General features: G+C 41.7%; 1 protein-coding gene across 2 annotated transcripts in view; it reads left to right on the forward strand.

The window, feature by feature from the left end:
* The window catches only part of XYLT1 (xylosyltransferase 1), a 199,049-nt gene that overhangs the window by 161,240 nt on the left and 18,388 nt on the right, over positions 1-19,421 (forward strand). For both annotated transcript variants that reach the window (XM_075165095.1, XM_075165096.1), the window contains 4 exons: positions 1,918-1,998; positions 14,226-14,442; positions 16,515-16,691; positions 18,690-18,952. In XM_075165095.1, coding sequence (XP_075021196.1) covers positions 1,918-1,998; positions 14,226-14,442; positions 16,515-16,691; positions 18,690-18,952 — 738 coding nt within the window. The remainder of the gene's footprint in view (positions 1-1,917; positions 1,999-14,225; positions 14,443-16,514; positions 16,692-18,689; positions 18,953-19,421) is intronic.

Genomic DNA, 19,421 nt, shown 5'->3' on the forward strand with positions numbered 1-19,421 from the left:
TCATGATATCGGGGCCAGAAGAAGCAGTTTGAATGAAAGCTTAATGTAAATTCAGTGTGCTCCCATGCTGAGCACAGAATTGGTTGACCGCATAAATCTAAATGTCAAATAACTAGAAAGTTTTACCAAATGGAAATGTGATGTTTTATTTCCATGTTGTCAACACATGAAAAGAAGCATACTTAATTGACAAAGAGTAAAAATCTGTGTAAGTTCTCTTTCAAAAAAAAAAAAAATTAAAAGTAGGACCAAGATGCCACCAGTGTTTTCAAGAAGTGGGAAAATGTCAATTATTAATTATTTTGAGAGAAAAAAATCCTGTGGGCATTTATAAGCATTATTGAAAAAGTGAGAAACATTGAAAAGTTTGTATGGCAGCCCCAAGTCCAAATACACTTGGTAGAGCACTGCTGAATAGTGAAATAAAGGTTGATGAGCGATCTAGAAATGATGATGTTTTATTGAGTGGTGTGGATTGTTACTTTGGTTGATTTGATTTTTATCCTGTAAGGAAATTAAAGCTCAAGCACTTCCAAACTTGGTTATATTTCTAAAGATCATCTTTGCATGCCAGCTTTTGCCTAGAAACTCACCCGAAGATGTCAGCCATTGAAACCATTTCATGTGGAAGCATTGCTAAGTAAACTCACTAAATGCCTATTCATCCCAGTAAGATGGAGAATCACTGGAGCAGCAAATGTGAAAATCTGCACAGCTTACTATACAGAAAGCAGGTTTCTGAGGTTGCCAAATTGAGATGCAGAGTCTGATCCTGGGAGGTATTACAACTCACATGAGTGAGCATAGAAGGAGGGTCTCAGGCTCCTACAGCCTGGTCGTTCAGGCTGGTTGATAGGCAGATATTTCATTTGGTCCAGATAAAATCAATGGTTAACTTGTTCTTTATTCTTCAGTTCAATGTGAAATGCTACCTGTGATGACAGAAGAATTTGGTTTTATGAGATACGAAGATAGTTTACTAGGCTGATAACATTTCCAAGTTGTTGCAGCCTGACCCCAGAACTTAAACGCATTTTGTACAGGACTCTGGTTTAACTTTGTTTTTTGTGGCTTATAATAATGAAATATTTTCAAGATACGGTATTACTGACAGCGGTTTTATCTTTAGTTTTTCTACTATCAGCTCCATTACAGACCATTGCTTAAATGATGTTGGGTCTATAATGTTGTGGTTTTGAATGCAACTCAGGAGATGAAGATCATTTTAATATGATTTATTCAGTTTTCCTAAATATGCTGACCTAGATAAATAGAGAACATTTTTGCTCCATTGTTAAAGAAATAACAGACCATAAAAGCTGTCAAGTGTAAATACATTCTTGGACATGTCAGCTGAAATTTTGAAAATACTGGTGTCAGATTGCCAGTCATACTAATTGGAATTAACCTTCTAAATTTCTTTGTTCCTATTAATTATATTGGGATTTTGACATCCAAATTCTCTTGCTTTATGCATTCCGACCTTGGCCTCTTCTCTATTACAAGGATGAAAACAAATAAAATGCCAATAGATACTTAACCAAATTCCTTAGGAAAGATCTAGCAAAGCATGTAAAATGGGACTATCAATGCAGTCATCTCACAGCTGGATTTTCATGCTTAAAAAGTGCTGAGCAGTATTGCTTAATACATACTCTGTTACAAAGCTTAAAACATCTGCCCAGAGTTGATATGAAATTCGTTAAGATGTAATAAAGCTGTGCTTCTTTCCAAGTACACTTTCCTGAGCAGAGGGAGGCAGTGAAGTTTAGCAACAGGATGGAAGTTTTTTCAGCAACTGCCTCCTTCAAAGAGTCTGCGGATGGTCCCCAAACGAGAACAATAAGTATATAAATTACTCTAAATGTAGTAGTTTTCACAGTGTAATTTGTGCATCTTTTGTTCTTTCTCTTGCAGGACAAATGACCAGCTAGTAGCATTCCTGTCCAGATACCGTGATATGAACTTCTTGAAATCACACGGGAGAGACAACGCAAGGTAAACTGGCCCTTTCCTCAGCTTGTTTTAACCATGGCACTGAGAGTTTTTGCATAGTGACAGTTTTCCAGCGTTACCTGAGTGAAGAAATCCCTAGTCCAGGAAAGAGAAGGAAATGAGGAGGAAACCCTCTCCTGAGGACAGTTATTTATTGGTCCAAAATGGCTCGTCCCCAGAATCAGTTTGCAAAGATGCTTTGGTGGGGAGGAAGACATTAAGCAGACTGACACTTGCTCCCTCCTTGGGGCCTGGCACAGATCGATGTTTCGGGAGCAAGCAGTAATTGCCCCACAAACAGCATTTCCCTGCCCTGGTCGGTCCCAGCCCCGGTCGGTGACCAAGACCTGCGCTAGCCGGGGTCTGCAGCAAAGCCTTGTGCAAGCAGAGCATCTCTGCAAGGCGTGGGAGCCTGTACCAGCCTGCACAATGCTAGCGAGGGTGAGGATGGTGGCTGGAGGGTTATCGTGATCTGCTACAGTTTTGAAGTCCTTGGATCAGTGTCCCTCTTCATCCACCCTGCGCAGGTCTCGGGGAGAAGATGATGTGCTGTGTTTCCCACAACACATCAGTAATACTTACAGCTTTGTGGTTTGAGGGAGCAGCAGTGACCAAACACCGTGTTTCTAAAGTTTTAAACAACCTCTGCAGATGGAAGATCTTTCCCATCTGCTTGTAGTGGTTCTCTTTTCCTCATTATTGATAGTTTTTCTTTTCCTCTTTATTGCTAGTTTTGTACTGTAACAGCAGTCTCTCAGCAGTTCCAGCAACTCCATATGCTGAGTCCCAGTGGCTTTGCACCTAAAAATACTGTTTTATTCTTCCTGGGTCACCAGGTCATCTCTTTATTCTGTAAAATGTCAAGTGTACTCTAAGGCTGGGTTCAGATAGTGTACATAGAGAACGTGACAGAGAGTTGCATGTTCAGCGCAGCGGGTGGGTAGAATAATGCACTGGTCTCTCTCACTTCTTGGCTGCTCTTGCTCTTGTCACTAGATTTAGCAATTCTGTCATGTTCCTGTTTAAATGAAGTGCTCACGAGCATTCATCTTGTGCGTGCAGAAATTCTATAGCAGGTAGTAAAAAATAATACTGTGAGGAATAATATTTTAATCCGAGTCAACAGTTTTCACAGGAGAGTCTCTGTTTTGGGAAATGCAGGGTGTCAGAGTGATTGGCAGGCTCAGCTCTAGCTGGCAATAGTGATCGACAGCAGAGTTAAAGTAGTAAAGGGAAGAGAAATGGCCAGGGAAAAGCAGTCGATCCCTTACGCCTTTTTGCTCCTCTGGTGCACCTGATTCTTCTCAAATTCCCTGAGCTGGCTAAGGAAAATAACTAATGAATTATGACAGGTCTGCATCAAGCTGGTTTGAACATGCCAACCTCAGCTGGGTTAGAACAATTTAGAACAATTAAACACACTAATCTGGTATTAATTTAATAATAAAATGAGCGAATGTGCCACTAGTCCTCCCCTCACAGGAATAACAACCCATTTATTAGTTCAATGGTTCCCTTTGACTGTATAAACAATTAAATACCTTTTAGCCTATTACAACATGTTGCCATGTTTTATTTTTTCTCCTGGATTTCTACCATAAATTCTCTGTGCATCAGGGAACGTAATGTGGGACAGGAGTGCAGATTTGCTGCCTCTGTCCGCCATGGCTGCGTAGTCCCTGAGTCCCATAAACGCTCCCACTGCTGACCACTGGATGAATGGATCCTTTCACGTCGCCCCTTGGCAGCTCCCCAAAATTTCTATCAGGGAGACACAGTGGCTCCCCTCCTCCTGCATAGCCCAGATAACTGTAGGGACAGGACTCAGGCCAGCAGCTGCGGAAGCCTCTGAGCAATATTGGCGTTTGGTAAAAATTCATTCCATTGGTGTCAAAAGCTGATCAAAAAGTAGTTAGTCCTCTGCTTGTATTGCGGGTGAATTTCCATCTCTACATCCGCCTGTTGAGAGGGTGAAGCCTGATCTTTCGGTTTTAGTGTTTCAGTAACTCAGTCTTGTCTAAACCGGTAAATGTACCGTCTGCCCTGCCCATTTGACACACAATTTCCAACTGACTTTCTTTTTATGTCCAAGGTGTGTAAGCTGTGGTCATGCTGGTGAGGTTTATCCCTGTAGTTAGAATGATGAAATCCTCTGGACTGAAATACCTTGTATAAGCACGAGCAAGTGAGATGAGACCGAAGGTCCATCTAGGCTGTCACCCCATGTCCCCAGAGGAGCAGAAGAAGAGGCGGGTAGTGGTGCTTCCTTACAACATTCTCCCAGCCTCCTGTGACCTTTGCTTGGGGAATTTCCACAGCGAAACTTGGTGACTTGCTCATTTAAGAGTAAGGGATGATTATTTTTTTCTATTAATTTTTCCAGTTACTTTTTAATTTTGTCACAGCCCTGTGGAAAAGAAGTATCCCATGGGGAGAATGGTATGGCCAAGAGCTTAGTAAGGTCTGGCAGAGAAGCAACAGGTTTGGCAACAAAAATTTAAAAAAAAAAAAAAAAAAAGACAGCTTTTGGAAAGGATTTAGGACACAGGCCAGTCTCCAAGTTATTCTGTAATTGGAGAAAACTCCCTTGGGACGTCCTATCTCAAAACAGACTGGAACAGGATTTTTTTATTTAAAATGGCTAGTTGAAGCAGTGATAAGGGAGAGGACACTGGACTAGACTGACTGCCGTCCCATGTACAATAATAATTTTGCTGTTCCAAGGTGTTTTTCTCAAAACAAGTGAACTAATAATACAGGAGCTCAGCATTTAAATATGACTGAAAGCAATGTATAACCCTTGCTGCTACTTCTTATTTTAATTTGTGGATGAATAACGGCTCCTGAACAATAAGCTTTTCAACTGTCGAGTCTGCTTTGTAAACAACTGGAAACTCTGAATTTTAAGTCATCCTAGTCTCTGGATCATACAACGGGGAGAGAAATATTAGAACTGCTATGTTAAAACTGAAAAGCTTATACAGCTCAATTACAATGTACTTTGTATTCAAGCCATGTTCACAATCAGTACATGTTTTACTGCCAAATAAGGAGAGAAACCAGGCTTCCTTTTATAGAGTGAAGTTTTCTTTTAGTTATGCCAAAGTCATTAAAAAGTGCGTCGCTCTGATTTTCCTTTAGTGGCTTCAGAAAAGGGAATGGACGTGAAAATGGCTCCTTAACTCAGCTGGAGAAGCATTATTTCCTTAGAGAGCTGGACGTATGAAATGAAATTGCATACAGTGGCTGGAGTCGTTACATAGTACTCAGTGGGCAACACTTACATTTTCTCCTCTTTTCAGTGTCTTAGACTATTAAAAGCAAAAGAATAACCCAGTAGTTGTATAAGCTATTACAATTTGGAACACCCAGAAGATTTGGGTTTTTGGCAGGAGCAGCACCTGGCTGATGTATTTTAAAATATGAAGGCAGTCAAATGTGACATCTTCAACGATCGGCAGGAGAAAGGGGTTTTTTTTTTCCTAGAAACCTTGCCACAGTAATCATTTGGGCAACAGTGTAAACATGCTGTGAAGGTTGGATGCTCTTACATCTTGGAGGAATCTGGAGCTCATAGGCAGAATACAAACAACTGAAGAAAAGGCCATTAGAAGCTTGTTATGTATCTGAGTTCTTTTCTTGTGCTTTTTTTTTCTCCTCATTAATGCTATTCTTCACAGTTGTGTTGTCCCCTTTCTGGATGCTGGGTTCCACATACTTTTAGAGGTGTTGCTGAACTGCATAGCTTTTAGTAAGGAGCATCGCAAGCCCATACCAGTTCTCAGGGGCTATAGAGACCTTAACTCCCGAAGGGCTGGAGCATGTTTCCAAAATCTCCACCTCTTTCAACCCAGTTCTGCTGGTGCGTATCTCTTTCATCACCCTTTCAGACATGCCTTTTTTGCACTGTGGCACATGCTGTTCATTGGCGTTCTGTACCGTGGGTTGGTGATGGTGAAAATGGGTCACACAGGAAATGCTATTGTGTATTGCATTGATGAATCAGCCAGTAAGTACCCAAATACTAGGAAAAAGAATTGATATATTATCCCTGCTGCCGGAAGAGTTTAACCACTTAGCACTTACCTTGCTGCTCATGTGAAATATTTGGTGGTTCATTTGGCTCAAATTTCCCTCAGCCATACTTTTTTTGTTAATTTTTTTCAAATGCTTCAGTATTCTGAAGCACACAGACTAGGAAGATCTATTTTTTGCTTGTAAGTAGTTCAGCCCAACAGTTGCATGTGAATTGTAGCGACTGAAATAACAACATGCATCTTCTATGCAAAGAGACTGCACTTACAAATTTTAGACATTACAGCTAACTTTCAGATGTTTCTTATTGCTTTATGCTAAGCGTTAGGGGAACCATAAAGCCTTTACTGCTTTGGCTTGACTATTTGCCTCCTTGTAGGGCTTTTATTTCTGCTCAGTTTTGGAAAACAATGCTAAGTTGTCAGTGCAAAAGAAAACAAAAGTAGGTTGAAGATGATAGGAAGATGCAGTAAAAACAGCCATATGTCTTGACATGGGACAAAACAGGATGTTTTTTGGTCTTGGTAGAGTATACATGCAAGATCATCCACCAGTTCAGGATGGTGCAATAAGTGAGGAGGTTTGAAGTAGCCATAATTTATAGGGTGGGACAGGAATTAGGAGGGAGGTACCAGTAAAATAATCAGAAATCTGATTGCTATCTAAGAACATTGAGCTGCGCACTTCATTTTTGGTGGTATAAATAGTAACATTTGTGTCCTTTCATCCGAGATCCTGCAACATTTTATAAAATAATTATGGCAGGGAACATCCTTTTAAGTTGGACAGGTATTGTTGGCTCTGTTTTACCCACAGGTCAATAGCCTGATTTGGTAGCTTGAAAATCTGTACAGAGGTGACTCACAGTTGCCCTCAATCACTTGGAAAGTTGAATCCCCATTTCCTTTTCTTTCTTCAATCGACTAGTATGCAGATCCCGAGATGTTAAGCACAGCGAGGTGCTATTGCGGTGGACACCCGTGCTCTGCACAGCACGTCCCTGTGTTGCCTGCGGGCGCTGCAGCAGCTGTGATCTGCTGCCGGCCGTGGCGCAAGCGGTAGCGTGTGCCATAGCTGCGCCAGCAGCAGCATCACATAGATGAGAAGGGTTCAAGCTCAGACACTCAGGCCCAGCAGCATTCCCAGGTCAGAGACTGCTCGGTCGTGTGGGTGTTGGGAAGAAGAGGAGGTGAGGGGACAAGAAATCTTCTAGAGAAGACATTTATTGGAGACAAACAGCTGGCAAAATGTCAGGTTTCATATCATTGAGTCTGTCTGTGGTGAATTCATGCTACATCTCTGCACACTATCATTTGCAGTTTTTTCCCCGTTTTGTTTATTTTATATAAAAAGAAACAAAATCACTTGAGTTGTGGCCTCCCTGATCATGAGAGGCAGCCATTACATTTTTGTCCTTGTAAAAACTGTTCAGTGTTTCTTAAAAAATATCGTAAGTGGAGAGTGGTGGAAAGAAACCCACAGGAAAGTCTTTGGAAGTCCCTCTTGAGCCCTGTACTCATGAGGGACTGTGTGAAACTGTTGTCAAAACAGGGCAATTCCTAGTGGAGTCATTACTGCAAAAAATAGACTCTGCAAGTTTCCTACAACTAACAATTTTAGAGGTTTTTTTATTTTTGGTACACTTGAAGAGTTTGCTCCCTGACCTGCAACATTAAAATATTGAGAAGCGCTAAGACTTCTTAAGACTTCCTCTGAATGAGAGATTTCCCGAAGATGGAAAGTAAGATTTTTCGAAACCAGTAGAAGTTAAAGCTTAGGAAAAGGTGGACAAGAAGAAAGAATCGTGAGGAATTTCTTTTAAACATAATGCAAAATGTGATATGACTAAAGCGTTAAATGGATATACTGTGAAAATTACATATGAAAGAAGCAGAAACAAATTATGTAGAGTATGAGGCACCTATTGTAAAGCTTGAAAAATCTAATTATGTCCATATAGAGATGGAATAATGACCAGATAAAATGTGTGTATTCATCGACTTTCAACACCATCTCATGTGGAGTACCCTAAATGCCATGGACGTTTCATTTCCATAAAGATGCCATTGATTGAGAAGGGCCACATTTAACATAATACGTCAAGGTAGACTTGTAACTTGAAAGAGCCAGTCAAAATACTGTACCATTTTTGCTACACTATAAATGATCTAAACCTTATATTGTCCAACATTTGTGGCAGCAGACCAGTTGTCTGCCCCAGATTTACTTGCACACTGGGCATAAAACTGTTTAAACATAAACATTGGAAACAACTGTGGTAACGTGGACTGTCGGAAAATCCTTCCGGTGGAGCTGCTTGGTCCCATGGCGACTTGCAGCCCAGCTCCTAGAGACCCACGGAAATCGCAGGAACAAATGGCACTAACTGCATCTCTCAGTGCTGGCTTATTTTTTGTGGCCGCGTCACCGCTGTGTTCTGCTCTGAATTCAATCCCCGTCCTGCCGAGGTCGGAGCCCGTGCTGTCCTTGCCGAGGGGCAGCTGGTGATCCCACGGTGCGGGGTTGGCCGCCCCTCCGTTCGCACGCCCGCCATGCTCTGCAGCTCCACAGGGTCTGGTGCCCTCTTCTGTTGTAGGGCATATAGAGATAGGAATGACAAACACTGATCATATTTTAAAAGTAAGATTTTCCTATGTTCCTTGTTAACTTCCGAGCATTTAGCACAGTGGGCAAAGCTGCTAAAAGCATTTCAATTTGTGTGCTTACTTACGGGTTTGGCTTTTGCATGTCAAATAAGCCCCATCTCACTATAGCAAATCCAGTCAAGAGAGAAATTCTTTATGATATTGTTGATGTTTGTTTGTGCATTGGCATTAAAGCTTAGGGGATTGTTAGGATAGTATTATGTTTATAATATTTTCTTCAGAGTAAGGGAATTAAAGAAAGATAAGAAGAATTCTGCTTTTGACCTCATAACATCTGCATTCAGGATGCTGCAGTTTAAACACATTGGAAAGCAGGTTACAATTTTCATTTCTCCCTCCCTTTTCTTCCATTGTTTTTATCTATACTGAGAGGTTTTTTTGGAACAGCAGAAATTGTGCATTCTGCGCTTTCTGCATGCTGCCTGTCATACCGGGAGGAAATCTTCCTCATCTTGACAGACTAAGTAGGTGCTGTTTTGTTTTGACATTGTTCCCCTCTCCAAGCTTCAACTCCATTTCGGGAGTGGGGGGTCAGCCCTGGAGGCTTTCGGCACAACAAAAAGAGGTCTTGGGAAACATACTGCAAGATCATATCTTTACAAAAAGAGATGTTTAGCTGGTACAGTATAGACATTGTGCTTAACTAGCCACTTGTTAATTATTTCAGATTTTTTAAATACTGTGTAACCCTTCATAGAGTAGAGTTACTCATGGAAACGGGGTGAAGTCAGGGTTGTGTCACAGTCAACTGGAAATCCATCGCATACTCAATGCAGGCCAGGATTTCTGTGACTGGTTTATGGAGATATATTGTAGCCTAGAGATTGCTCACAAATTACTTGTTGCAACTGTTACACTCAAGATTGTCAAATTACCGCTCTGTGCTTTCTACTTGGTCACCTAAATTGCAAGTTACTGTTTTATGCTTCCCGGCTGTTTCCGGTAAGTGTTTCCAAGGTGGCTGTGCAAAGACTGCTGGCAAGAGCTTTTCATGTTTCTCATCCATAAAATATTTACTTGACTTTTCCCACCAAAATCGCCTGACTTCTTCAAATTTTTGTCTGGAGGGAGTTAAAAGAGGAGCAGATAGAGTCAAAGCAACGTGCAGAGTTTGTCCACATATATGAAGGAGAACATGGACGTGGTGCTAGTGGAGCTCCAAGCTCTGTAGATCCTTGCTTTGACATTGACTTTTGACTTGTGATGAATTGTTTTGCTGATGTATTGTTAACTTTTATTCATAGTTCTTATTCTTGTATAGTGAGTAATGATGATGAGGTCCTGGTAGGTGCACCTGGTTAACAGTGAAATGTCAATAGAAGATTTTCTAGGCAAGAGGCCAGGAAACATTTAGGAAGAAACCTTTTCACCTTAAAAAGTATATTCTTTCCAGACAAAAACCGTTTAGTGAAAAGGTTGCTGATAAGTAACGTTTAGCAATCTGATAGCTTCTGATGCTTGAGAAGGTTTTAGTCATTCATAGCCTTCGGAAAACAGAAAACAGCAAACTCTGTCTTATAGACTGCATAGGTGTGAGCATTCAGGAGCCAGGGTCTCTCAGAGTTGCTGTGGTATGTAGTGTCAGTTGGAGAAAACTATCCAAAAGGGTGATATTTGATTGTGATATTTTTCCTGAAAATAAGTTAAAACATAACATAAGAGGAGCTGAGCTATGTGTTTATATTCATGTTGTAGGAGCGTGTGTTAAACATCTTACAAATGCTTTATGTGTTATACAATCCTAGAGTCTTATCTGAAATGCATTTATAAATATTTAAATACACTACAGAGTAAGAGGAGTTCCCTAAGCTGGATTGCTGTCATGAGCTGTCTGGACAGTTAGCTATCTATATACAGTGTGACAGACCACGTGCTGCAGGCAGTAGGTTTTTATAACAAAGTATAAAAATAACCATCCGGAACCGTGTAAACCCCAAGGCTGCATCCACGCGTAGTCAGGGCACAAACGGCACCTTTAACATGTGTAGTTGCCTAATTGCTGAGCTCAGCTGGCTAGACACATTCATATTATGCTATCTTGCTGCTTACTTGCAAGTGTAATCCAGGCTCCTCAAAATTGGAGGCTCTTTAGGAAGAGTTAAAATTGATTAAGGGTAAGCCTAAAATGTCTTAGCTGGAGTGTTCTATGAAATAAAGTAAAATGGCATGCTTTTTCTTAACCCTAGTCTTATTTTAATTTTATTTTCTCCTGGTTGACTCTCTTTTCTTATCATCGTTATTTTCCTCCTGTTGTTTGTCTTAGATCAGGAGAAAGGTCAGGTGCCTTCATCTGGTGGCACTCTCCATTGTACTCGGCTAACTTGGTACAATTGTATGTCATTGTCCTGGCGAGTACATTTGCAGTTGTCAGAGGTGTACCGGGCTTACCTGAAGTTCAGGGTGCCAGGAAGCACCTGAATTTTTCCACATTGACTAAGATTAATGAAATGCTATTACTAATCCATTTTTTCTACTTTAATTTGGGAGTTATCTGCCAGGTGGCCTGTAAAACCCTTAGAGAGAAAGACTTGAGGGAAAAATCACCATTTTTTGCATTTCATTGCTCTCTCTGAAGCTTGGCATACCTTCATAAAATGCAGTGTTTTGGTATTACATTGAGTATAGCCAGAAACTAATGAAGTACAGCATTAGACTAAAAACAAATCAGTAGGGTCATGCTTTTGCCCTTCATCTTCTTATCTTTCTTTTCAGAGAAGGCTGCTGCAAGCATTGTTGGATGGCTACTCAAGAATCTTTATGAACTGTTTGTTGTTTGAGGGTTTTTGATTTCTTGAAAAGGCCTACGTGGCATACAAATAGCACCTTTTCCTTTCCCTCAGGCAATATCCAATACGCTTAGAGTAAGTTCTTGCCTCCCTGAGTGCCAAAATCGCTATTGCTGGAGTAGCTATGAGCATCAGTCATCCTAGAAGAGAGCCTGGAGGGAAAAAAAGGCCTCATCCACCTTATCCACTTCGGTTGCAGTTGAGCTCTCTGTGTGCCAGCGGTACAGCCTGGGCTTGCGAGGGCGACCCGCTGCCTCCTCAGGCAGGATCATTTAGCTTCTAGCAGATCTAACATATACTGGGTCCCCTTGGCTCCCACGGAACATAAATGGATAGCAAGCAATTGCCCAGTGCGTTGTTCTGTTTGGGTGTAATGACTGTGTCTGAAGCAGGCCCAGTAAGGGTGAGCCTTCTGAGAAATGCCTGCTCCCTATTCGGTTGTTACTGGTATTTAAACCTGATTTGATGTTTCTAGGAAGGTTTCAAGAAGCATTAGCAAAAAGGTCATCTCTTTGCAGGTCTCCAAAGGCGTTGCTGCTCTTAGGTTGGGCTGCCTTGCTGGAGGATGAATGGTTGGAAAGTACATTTAGTTTTTTTCTAATAACCTTGTTGTATAGGATTTTAGGACAGATTTGTTGTGAAAACACTCATGCTCCCAAGAATTGTCTTATTTCACTCCATATGCCGAGATTTGCTTGTCCAAGCCATTAGCTCAAAAAGGTCATAGAACTGTGTACGTATACAAAAAAGGAGCCTGTCAACTATTCTGGAAAACGTGAAGCTGTGAGCCTAGATTTGCTGGGACCTGCTGATCTTGAGTGTGGCCATACTCTTCTATTGCCCGTTTCAGACAATAAGGCTGAAGTTGTATAACTGTGCTTTCTGGTATTAACTGTAAGCCCTATCATGTAATATAGGCTGAGAGAGTTTGTAAGTAGAGGGGTTTTTGAAATGGTCAGGTGTTTTTTTGTTTGGGGGTTTCTCGTGCAGTCAAAGAAACTACTATTTGAAAATGCAAATAAAGGGTGATAAATTGGTAGAGATAGCAGTGGAAAGAAATTATTTCATGGAAAAGAACTTTACGTTCCTATTTAAATATGGTCGATAAAATTCTATTATTTTCTTAAAATAATTAATTCAAATGAGCATCTAGTTTTGAGGGAAATAAATAAATGACCAAACTTTCAGGCACATTAATATTTGATCTGGAGATAACTGCATAAATATTGAATTTGAAGATTACATTCCAGAGCACTGCATTAAAATTGCAAGGCATTTCTATTATCCTTCATAATGGAACATGAAATTAGAAACTTGTTCATGGAAAGAAAAATTTCTCCACTCTCATCTACACATTTTCTGCACTGTTGTGTTAACAGAGGAGCTCTTCTTCTCATACTGTGAGAAGAGACGTAGCTATCAGTAGGACATAGACCCTGAAGTCATTTACGGTCCTTTTGAAAATTAATATGCACCATTTCATAATTGCATCTCAGTTCTTTGATTGGTATAGAACAAAAGTTTAACCAGGGAGTTAGCCTACAGGGTTAACTCTCATGTTTCCGGATGTAGGAGTCCAGAAAGCTTTGGTGTTGTTCCTTATCTTTTATTTCTTTTCCCCTTCCTTCAGTTGCATGTGTTTGAGGACCACTAAAATGTCCTCTTGACTTCCTAATCCTAAAACATTTCTGAGAACCCTGGTGTAGCTCTATGTTGTTCAGGAAGGAAACACAGGTCTTATGGTGTCCTCCTCACTGTATGTGCCACAGCTGCTGTTAGCCTGCAGTTCTTACATCCAGTGAGATCTGTGGTCTTGTGGATACTAGTTACTACAACGGTCTGGTTAGCTAGCATTTATTACTGCTCAGAGCATGTGGGATGTATTCAACACAACAACTCACCATTATTAACAGCGCTCAGCCCCCCTTTCGAAGGTGTGTGCTAATTCATGGCTGCCCTGCTTCCGTTTCTGGGAAATAATTCTGAAAATGGAATAACAAATAGAAACCTGGATCATACAGTCTCAAAACATGTGTAGGCATCCAGTCCAGAGTGTTTTCAAACATAAATTGATTTTCCAGCTCTTTTTTCTTCTTATATTGGTCTCAAATAATTCATTTCCATAACTGTACAGTTCTGCAGTTGCTCCTCTTATTCATGGTTCAGCAATAACAAAACATTGTTCCCCATAGACTTGAAAATGGAGCAAACATACTCATTCTACAGCAAAGCGCAATGCAATTGTATTTCTTCCTAATTAACTATACCCCCAATAGAAAAATTCATGGAATAATAACATAGGAGAAAATTGGTCATTTTACCTTTATGTACGGTTTGCTGTTTTTCAAAAACTGTGCATTTATTTAGAGACAGATGCCTATCACACAGATTGTGTTTAGTTCCTGTTCATGTTATGGTTGTTCTGCAGTGGTTTGTTAAGAGTTAACGAACATTACGGATTTTCATGCCATACAGCTCTGTAACTTGCACAGTTCTATCTTAGGACAGCAGAAGGTGTAAATGATGTTTAAAAGCAATCTGTTGATCTTTGCCGCTATAACTGAACATATAACTGATTAATCATTTATTAAACCTGTCTACATTATTTATGAGTAGAACAAAAATATAAACAAGTGACCTTTTTATCCTTTTTTGTTTGAGAAAGTAGCTTCTTTATTTATAGAGCTAGTGATGATAACAAAATACAAATTAAATTTTAATGACTGCTTTTGTATTCCCTCAGATTTATCAGAAAACAAGGACTGGATCGGCTTTTCCTGGAATGTGATACCCACATGTGGCGCCTGGGGGACCGGAGGATCCCAGAAGGAATTGCAGTCGATGGAGGGTCAGACTGGTTTCTCCTGAACAGGAAGTTTGTGGAGTATGTCACTTTTTCTAATGATGATCTGGTAACAAAGATGAAGAGGTTTTACTCTTACACGTTGCTTCCTGCTGAGGTATGTGAATTCAAAGCAATCCCTCTCTGTGTTCAAAACTGCAATGTTTGTGCTTGTCCCAAAGATCACCAAAGTCAGAGGGGCTTTAGCTTGATTTCGGTGGGCTTTGGATCATCCCACAGTGGGTAATAGAATTTTACTTCCATGACGAGTAAGTCCTTTCGTGTCAGAACAACTTTTGCAGTTGTTTAGTTGCTTTGTTTTTTGCAAGGAATGACTTTGTTTTATACTTTTAAGCCTATTAATCTATTACTGAACAACCAAAAATCCAGCTGCCCTTTGCTTGCAAATTGTTCCTCCACAAAGCCTTTGAAGACTATTAGAGATGGCGAATTGTCTTCATAAGTAGCTTTCCTCGCTATTATCCAGCCCACTTCTTTAAAAATAAAAACACAACAAACAAAGGTTTATTGTTCCGTTCAAAACTCAGCTAGAAGGCATAGTCACAAATCATTTAGATCACTCAGGAATCACTCTGGCTACAAGCGATGCAGAGGGGAGTGCACACCAGGATGGGTTTTCGTCTGACACGCGGCAGCGTGTCAGGGAGTTGTGCCTTATCTACCGATAGAGCACAGAGGCTGGCGGGTTGTCAGGCTGTGCTGCACCTGCCCCAGCAGGTACCTTGCTCCCCTGGCTTGTCAGGCTCTGCTCCCAGGGTATGTAGCATGCAGCCATCCCAAGGAAGATCTGATGACTGTCTTTAAAATGGTAACTTCCTTCCTCGCTAGTGGCCCCTGAACATTTTGAGGGATTGATGAGGCCGATCTTGCAAACGTAGGCTTATTAGCTTGTGGTGGAGTGCAGCAATTGTCATCTTTTGGTAGGAGTTTATTATTCCATGCACGTGTTGAATAATCTTGCTTTAATCCCATTTCTGTTAAAAATCACCTTTTCTCTCAACTCTGATAACCTTTTCATCCATTATCTAGGAGAAATTTCTGTATCATTATAAAAGGACACAGGGCAATGGGTAATTGGGTAGGATTTTTTTTTTTCCTCTCGCTTGAATGAGAATGGATGCCTTTACGGGTTTAACCAAACAGTTCAAGCATAAAATCCATATTCACTGGGCTGTCATTTAACATTAAAAAGGGTAGGGGGATTATTTGGGGGCCAGCCATGCTAATGTTATGCTGGTTATTTATAGGTCTTACTATTGCTGATTTTAAAGAGAAGTCACTGCTCCAAAAATCATCTCTTACAGGGCCAAATTTGATCATATTCCATAGCTTCTTTCTACAAGGTTTTCTTTGCAAGATACATAGCTGGTTTCTTAAAATCACCCTGCATTCACTGACCTGTTAACCTGCTATATCAGTCCCCATTACACATGATTTATGTAACAGCTGATACTATGATGATATAATTAGGATAGCCCAATAGGAATTCCTTGCTGCCTTGAGTCAGCAAATAAAGACTTACGATTTCAGATGTAATTGCAGGAGGCAAAATGTCCTTCTGGTGCCTGGGGTGAACTGTATATATCAGAACAAGGCCATTCAACTAGCAGTGCATTTCGAAGTGCTGGGGATAGAGACACTGTCTGAAACTGTATTTTTTTCGTAGTAACTGGGGTAATGGTAAAGGTTTGAGAATTGTCTTAGGGAAACGACTTGAGATATTTAACACATTGCTCAGGAAAGTAGCCTAAATCTGTTAGACTAGAGAGTAACTTACTGAAGAGAAATAATGGGAATTTCTTAGAATTGCTCATACAGCTGAAATAAAAATAAAATAATTGTTGGCACTGGTGTCCTTTGGACTCCCAATGCCCAAAGCTGATCATTGCAGAAGTGCAATTATTCTGTGCCAGGCTATTGTAGCAAGGCCTCAACTGTATGTTATTACAGTTTGGCTGGGTCTGTAGCGTGTTGTGATTTTTTCGTGCTCTATGGAATGCTTACATGTAGAATGCTTTTCATATATGGCAGAACAGTAGATCTTGTTAATTGTGACATTTCGAAAGAAAATAAGTCACCTGCATTAGGTGCAGGCCCATGGGCTGAAATGAAGGAGAAAATGGAAGTCTGAGGAGCTGAATGTACTTGTCTGCTCTATGTTGCTTGCAGTCCTTCTTTCACACTGTTCTGGAAAATAGCCCATACTGTGACTCCATGGTGGACAACAACTTGCGCATCACGAACTGGAACCGTAAACTCGGTTGCAAGTGTCAGTACAAGCACATTGTTGACTGGTGTGGCTGTTCGCCTAATGACTTCAAACCAGCAGACTTCCACCGATTCCAGGTAACTGAAGGGGTCTCTTCTCTGATACCCGCAAAGAAGCTCTTCCCCCTCTGCTGGGATGTGGAGAGCTGTCTGGCTGCATGGCTGCAGCAGGGAGTGGGAAGGGAAGCTTTTACCCCATCAAGCAAGGTGGAGAAAGAGGAAGCTCTGCTCTTAATTTCAGGAGAATAAAAGATTGGTTCTCCTGTGTTTTGGCCCTTGAGACTTACTGCTGCGTGGTAAGGTCACAAAGCAGGTCTTCGGACTGCTTGGCATTGGTAGATCTGCTGTGCTAGAAAGGAGGGAAGCTTGACACATCTCTCACTGTACCAATATTTCTTGGTAACTCTTGTGAATTTATTGCAAAGGGTTTTTTTCCAACGTTCCAGCTCAGGTGCTTTCATGATTTCATGAAGCTCCTGGCTTTCATTGTTTAGCAGTGTTTTTCATCTTTGAAAAAAGCTTAAAAGTTGACTAGAGTGCCTGCTAGAGGCTTACATAGCACAAGGCAAATCAGTTTTCGTGATTATATTCATCAACATGATTATATTTAAGTTTATGTCATAGTTTTGGGGGCCAGAGTCATGAGGTTTCGATCACCCAGGCTTGGCAGGACTGCCCTTAAAAAGTTTAATCGGTTCCTTTGTGATACAGTTTCCTCAAGGCAGACATGAGAGCAAATCCTTGTGCTCAAGGGTGCACTCGCTCTCAAGACTGTATCTGGCCTGTGTATCTTCTATTAAGAATGAACAACCGCTTGTTTCAAGGTCACCAGATTTGCAATTCCATCCCTGCAGCTCCTCGGGGTTCCCTGCATAAAGCATGTTTGTTCAGGCTTTGTGTGGGATGGGGAATGCGTTACCCTACAGCACAAAAATGATGACTGCTCCGAAACAGAGATCTTTTCTTTATTGTAATGTGCTGCCTACCAGGCATGGTTGAAGTCAGTGACACGGGCACTCACAAAAAGAGCAAATGAGACATTATCTAAGAGAGGCTCTGCTGCCCCAAACACCAATCCCAGGAAAGTCTCCAGCACAGAATGAATGGCAAGTCTTAAAAAACTCCTGCCAGTCTGCAGAGGCTGACCTGCTCCAGGCTGGGAAAACAACCCACAATGACATTTCAGAAAACAAACAGGTAAACTGAGCTGCAAGGGAAAGCTCAAAATTAAAATAGATGTAAAGGCAACTTCTGAGACTTGCCTGATGAGAGACCCCCTCAGACAAACACACGGCACCAGAAGGCTTGCTCACGGTTCCCACGGAGGCACAAAGCAAGCTGCAGAGGAGGAGATCAGAGAGCCCACAGTATGCACCATCTCAGAGTAAAACTGAGCGTCCTCAAAAGAATTTTTTTACCATCTGGGGCACTTTTGAACTCCTCAGCGCCTCAGAACCCATGCTCAAATATGAACAAGGCAAAACAAAGGCTTTTTAAAAGCTAATGGTAGTTGAATAGCATATAAACCGGTAATACACCCAAGATTGTGTCAAGTGCAGAGCAAAAAATCTGTATGGGACTGGTCAGAAGCTGAGAAACCTCAGCCACAGATGCCACCTCTCCCAGAGTCCTCTTACCACCTCGTAGCAGCAAATCCATACACGCAAAATGCTGCTCTGCCTCTTCTGAGCCCCTGTGCCACAGGATGCTTTGCTCCCTGCCTGACCGCTAGTAACGCGTGCCAGTGCTGCGCCGTCTCCAGGCTAACGCGGTGGTTTAGAGCGCGTTCCCCACCCCGCCGGCACTTGGAGAGCCTTCCAGAGCAAGGCAGCAGGGGGTGGCTGTTGGTACGAAGGGATTGGCACACCTACATTTTCGTTGAGTAATTACGTAGTTTTTATCTGAATCTTAACAACACTCTTAATGACAAATGGTCACAAAGGTGACCTTTTAAGTCACCTTTGCCCATGGGGAGAACCAGTTCATGTCCTCAACTCCAACCCATTGCTTAGGACAAAGTGTCGTGGCTGAAAATGGGAACTCACTCCAGTGTCTTTTCCTTTTGTATCACCACAGCAGACTGCCAGGCCAACTTTCTTTGCCCGCAAATTTGAAGCTGTAGTGAATCAAGAGATAATTGGCCAGTTGGACTACTACTTGTACGGCAACTACCCGTCTGGCACACCCGGCCTCCGGTCATACTGGGAGAACGTGTATGATGAGCCTGACGGCGTGCACACCCTCAGCGATGTCGCCCTCACCATGTACCATGCGTTCTCCCGCTTGGGCCTGCGCAGAGCCGAGACTTCGTTCCATGCTGCTGGAGACAACAGCTGCCGGTTAGTCTGAGTCTGTCTTTCTTTTCCTGGCTGTTCCAGCGGACACAGACTGGACTGCCGAGCGCCGGTGGAGGTGCATCTACTTGGCTGTGCTGGCTGGGGCATACTGTCACAAACAGGGCCAGGCAGCTGCAAGTGTACAGCGCTTATTTCCAGGAGTATTTATACCCATAATAAAGCATTGGTTATTCAGGGTTGACTTTATGTGACCTGTTTGCTGCACTTTTAAGGAGCTCCTCTCCAGCCTGATGAAGACTGACAGGATCCAGTTGGGCAGTGCTACCCCCACTGCTGTGTTTTCTTGATTAATTTCAGCAAGTGTATTATACCCACAGCTCCTAAACCCTCCGTGTGATTGCAGCAGAGGTCATGTTCACCTCTATTACGCTTACCAAAAGCAGACGACAGGATTTCAGAATTAATCAGAACACAGGCAGGTTAATGGTCCTTGCTTGTTTGTTCCCCTGGG

The sequence above is a fragment of the Calonectris borealis genome, chromosome 16 (genome assembly GCF_964195595.1).
Source record: "Calonectris borealis chromosome 16, bCalBor7.hap1.2, whole genome shotgun sequence".
NCBI classification, from domain to species: Eukaryota; Metazoa; Chordata; class Aves; order Procellariiformes; family Procellariidae; genus Calonectris; species Calonectris borealis.